At 53.8% G+C, this 5,037-nt stretch overlaps 1 protein-coding gene across 1 annotated transcript; it reads left to right on the forward strand.

Annotated features, from left to right (window-relative positions):
• Window positions 1-841: 841 nt before the first annotated feature.
• Window positions 842-4,684, forward strand: RPL8 (ribosomal protein L8). Its single transcript, XM_058847527.1, has 6 exons — window positions 842-979; window positions 1,136-1,279; window positions 2,765-2,906; window positions 3,107-3,325; window positions 4,110-4,225; window positions 4,485-4,684. The coding sequence occupies exons 2-6, from the start codon at window positions 1,142-1,144 to the stop codon at window positions 4,641-4,643; spliced, it is 774 nt and encodes a 257-aa protein (XP_058703510.1). The 5' UTR covers window positions 842-979; window positions 1,136-1,141; the 3' UTR covers window positions 4,644-4,684.
• Window positions 4,685-5,037: the final 353 nt, after the last annotated feature.

A 5,037-nucleotide genomic window follows, 5' to 3' on the forward strand; every position in this document is an offset into this window, starting at 1 on the left:
GCACAGCTCCGGGATGGGAACAGCTCCGGGATGGGAACAGCCCCGGGATGGGCACAGTCCGGGATGGGCACAGTCCGGGATGGGCACAGCTCCGGGATGGGAACAGCTCCGGGATGGGAACAGCTCCGGGATGGGCACAGCTCCGGGATGGGCACAGCTCCGGGATGGGAACAGCTCCGGGATGAAACCAGCGTCTCTCCCCGCGGGGCTGCTCATGGAACCACGCTGCTGGGAGACAGCAACACTACTATGGAATATTTTTAATTATCTGTTTTCTACTTTTGTATAAATATAACGTATATTGTCCACTATTGAAACACATGCTGAGTGTTTCAGACTGGAGTTTGCTTCCCGCTGCTTTTAATGTTGCAAAATCGAGCCGTGAGGATCCGGAAAACTTGGCAAGCGCGGCTTTTATTTGTTTTTCTTACACGGCAAGTGTACCGACTTGCATTCCACGGTGGCATCCAAGTTCCAGCTCCGTTTATCCCGATCCCGTTTGTCCCGATCCCGTTTGTTTATCCCGATCCCGTTTGTCTGTCCCGATCCCGTTTGTTTATCCCGATCCCGTTTGTCTGTCCCGATCCCATTTGTTTGTCCCGATCCCGTTTGTCTGTCCCGATCCCGTTTGTTTATCCCGATCCCGTCTGTCTGTCCCGATCCCGTTTGTTTATCCCGATCCCGTTTGTCCCGCTCCCATTTGTTTGTCCCGATCCCGTCTGTCTGTCCCGATCCCGTTTGTCCCGATCCCATTTGTTTATCCCGATCCCGTTTGTCCCGATCCCGTTGTTTGTCCCGATCCCGTTTGTCTGTCCCGATCCCGTTTGTCCCGATCCCATTTCTTTGTCCCGCTCTCAGGATCCCCGCCGAGCCTCCCTCACGGTCCCCACTCCTTCCCGCGTGACGTAACCGCGCCGGAACAGCCTCGGCGCGCCCGTGACGTCAGCACTTCCTTCTTTCCCGGGGAGGCCGGAGCGAGGTAGGAGCGGGGCGGCCGCGATCCCGGTCCCGACCGCGAATCCGCCGCCATCCGCGCCCGGGCGGCCGCGGGAAGGGGCAGGGCGGGAACGGGGCAGGGATGGCGTCTCGCTGAGCGTGTCGCGGGTGTCGCTGAGCTGTCCCCGTGCCACCCCAGGGCGCCATGGGCCGCGTCATCCGCGGGCAGAGGAAAGGCGCGGGCTCCGTGTTCCGCGCCCACGTCAAGCACAGGAAGGGCCCGGCCAAGCTGCGCGCCGTGGACTTCGCCGAGCGGCACGGCTACATCAAGGGCATCGTCAAGGTACGGGCGGCCGCGGGTCCCCTGCTCGGGGGGACATTCGGGACCGCGTCCCGGGGGTGGCCGAGCCTCCTGCGCTGCCTGCAGAGCCCACAGCCCTTTGGCTGACCCTTATCCCGTCTGTTCCTCGTCCAGCTTTCTCTGTTCGTAAATAGAGCGCAGTCCTTGAAAAGTTAAACTCTTTTAGGTTTATAAGAACATCTCAACAGAGAGGGCACCCTTAGCCAGCAGCAGGATTTTCTGCTGGAGTTTTGCTAAGAGTGGCAGTACCAGCGTGGTTTTATGTTGCCTAAGAATTCCCTGTACATGAAACGTGGTTGGGGAGTTTGCCATGTAGTTGATTGCATATTAAAAAAACCGAAAAAATCCTTTGGAAATGCCAAGTGATCTCCATCATTTTAGCTTTGAGCAGTAGGAGCAAGGCAGTTCTTGTATTTGGGTGTGAGAGTGGTTCAGGGGTGCTGCAGGTACTTTTTGGGGTGTCAGGGACTGTAGAGTGCAAACAGTGCTACTGGTTGGATTCTCTGAGCAGCCCTTCAGCATTTTGCAGCACGGTTATGTTCAGGATGTAGAGAGAACCTTCTTCACCCTCACCTAATCGAGGTGAGAGAAGGTAGGTAGCAAGGTTTGACTTGAACTTGGTAATACATAGGGCATTTGGCCAACAGGGTTGAGAAAACATCAGTAATGGACACCAGCGGTTTATGGGCTGTCCTGGAAGACAGACACATCTTAGAGATGTGTCAGAGTCACATGTGTCTGTAGTCTGTAAACACATGGTTGGGTATTTTAATCCCAGTGTGCTTCAGGAACAGAATGGACGTGTTTTGCCAAGTGTAAAGAAACAACAAGTCTGTGCTTCACTCACTTAGGAGCTTCAAAAACTTTGTTTATCTGTTTGCAGAACGTTAGAAATGCTTCAATCCCAAGGAAACACACAGAGTTTCACTGCCTGTGCCCACCTCTGTCTCTGTCCAAAGGTGGCTGGGCAAAGAGAAAGTGGATTTCTTAGCATGGAGAGACTGTATACCTGCAGAATGTCAGGAATAAAACTGTTCAGACAGGATTAGCTTCACTCTTAACCAGACATTATTTTGTGATCGATGAACGATTTGGTTTGGAAGGAACCTTAGAGCCCATCCAGTTCTAACTCCCTTGTCATTGGCAGAGACACCTTCCACTATCCCAGGTTGCTCCAAGCCCTGTCCAGCCTGGCTGTGAACACTTCCAGGGATGGGGCCCCTGTGACAGGGCCTCACCACCCTAACAGGGAGGACTTCTCTGGTAGGATGGGATGTAGGTACTGGAGCTTATATCAGATGTGAATCTTCAGCTCCCTCATGCTGGGGGAAATCCAGATCCCCCTGAGAAGTGTCTTGCTCAGAATCACCCCAGAGTAACCATTCCCCAGTTCTCAAAGCTCTGGATTGCTGCAGAGCCCCTGGCAGAGGCCATGTCCTGCCCTAAAGCTGCTCTGCATTCCCACAGGACATCATCCATGACCCCGGGCGGGGTGCTCCGCTGGCCAAGATCGCCTTCCGTGACCCGTACCGGTTCAAGAAGCGCACGGAGCTGTTCATCGCCGCCGAGGGCATCCACACCGGGCAGTTTGTGTACTGTGGCAAGAAAGGTGGGGCTGGGCTGGGCAGGGCAGGGCTGGGCTGGGCAGGGCAGGGCAGTGGGGTCCCAGCTCCTGCACTTTGGGATGCTGGAGTGCAGGACCCTGCTGCTGCTGCAGGGTCTGTGGTGCCACCCTCCCGTGCTGAGCAGGGCTGTAACCCTGGCCCAGGGCTCTGAGTGAGTCTGTGGCTGCTCTCTTGCTCTTTGCAGCCCAGCTGAACATCGGGAATGTTCTGCCCGTGGGCACCATGCCCGAGGGCACCATCGTGTGCTGCCTGGAGGAGAAGCCCGGTGACCGCGGGAAGCTGGCGCGTGCCTCCGGGAACTACGCCACCGTCATCTCCCACAACCCTGAAACCAAGAAAACCAGGGTGAAGCTGCCCTCAGGCTCCAAGAAAGTAATTTCTTCTGCAAACAGGGCTGTTGTGGGTAAGGAGCAATCACTGTGAACTTGTCACTGGGCTTCTTGTCACTGAATCTTCCAAACAAGGCCCCTGTTTTAATAACTGTCTTGAAAAGAGTGTCATGTGCAGGCTGGGCAGTCTGTGCTCAGGTGCCTGGCTCGTGTTTTACACCGGAATTACTTTTGCATGTTGCTAACCTAAATTTGGAGAAGTTTTGACTTAGTGAGAGGACAGAAAAGTAGCTGCTCATTGTCCTCAGGCTGTAGTGGAATTGCTCAGCCTGTAAAACCTGCAGTCCTTGGGGAGGGACTTACATGGAAAATGCCATTTTGATTTCCTGCTTTTGGTACACTGAGGGAGCCTGTTGGTGGTGTCAGGTGGGTGGAGTGTTCTGGGAGGTCTGACAGGGAATGACAAAACCACTGCCAAGAAGCAGAGGCTGCACCAGGTTTGTTGTGCACCTGTGACAGCTGAGATGGCTGCTGGTGACACTTGCCTGCCTCTGCATGGAAGACAGCAAGGTGAGTAATCTGGTGTGTTACTCCAGTATAGTTGACTCAGGAAATCATGAAACAAGTAGGTATTGGACCTCAAAGTTCTTTCAATTAATACTTCACTTGAAAAACTTGATGTTGCTCAGGAAATTGTAGCATTAGAACTGGCAGTGCTTTAGAAAGAAAGCTCAACCCCGTGTGTATTGGATCAGAAAAAAGGCTGCAGCTCAGTTCTGATGTCACTGTTGGTGTTGGCTTTCCTTTTTACTGGTGTGTGCTCTATTTGGGTGTCACCATTCCTGCCATTCCCTGCAGGAATCGTGGCTGGTGGAGGCCGTATTGACAAGCCCATCCTGAAGGCCGGCCGTGCCTACCACAAGTACAAGGCCAAGAGGAACTGCTGGCCACGTGTCCGTGGTGTGGCCATGAACGTGAGTCTGTTTGGAGTCATCCCTGTCCCCTCTGACAGTGGAGAAAAGATTAGTGGGATTACTGGGATGAGCCTGGCATGTATCTGGGAGGGAAGCTTCCCAGATAAATGTGCAGCCACAGGGTGAATTAGCAGCACTTGATGGTGACTGCACCACGTGAAAAGTGAAGTAGTTATTTCTTTGTCCCCTTTAATCTGTTTATTTCTGTTGACCATCAGTTTCTGTGCTTACATTGATGTCTTGCTTTCCCCCTGCACAGCCCGTGGAGCATCCCTTCGGAGGAGGCAACCACCAGCACATCGGGAAGCCCTCGACCATCCGCAGGGACGCTCCCGCGGGACGCAAGGTCGGGCTCATCGCCGCGCGCCGCACGGGGCGGCTGCGGGGCACAAAGACTGTGCAGGAGAAGGAGAACTGAGCTCCCACCCTGGGGGCCACACAATAAATTTGTACAACAGAGCTCGTGTAGAGTTGGTGGTATCTGCTGCTGCAGTGGGGGTAATTCTGGGGTAATGTTCATCACGGGAAGTTGTGAGCAGAGATTGGGGGTTTTTTTCCTCTTGCCTTGGAGAGCAAGGATTCTCTCAGCCAGCTGTAAGCTGGTCCTGCAGGCTGGAGTAACACTGCTGTGGATGCTCTTGTGCCCTGGTGTGATGTTCATGTTGGCCTGGTTCCATGCAAGCTGAGGCCTAACAAAGCAATCAAGTAATCCTGTGGTTAAACTTGGGAATCTGGCTCAAAGGATGCTCAATTTTCTAAGTTCATAACCTCTAACAATGGTTTTCCATTTTTATCTTTCAAGGGTGGGGGGG

Source organism: Poecile atricapillus, chromosome 1, assembly GCF_030490865.1.
Source record: "Poecile atricapillus isolate bPoeAtr1 chromosome 1, bPoeAtr1.hap1, whole genome shotgun sequence".
Classification (NCBI taxonomy): Eukaryota; Metazoa; Chordata; class Aves; order Passeriformes; family Paridae; genus Poecile; species Poecile atricapillus.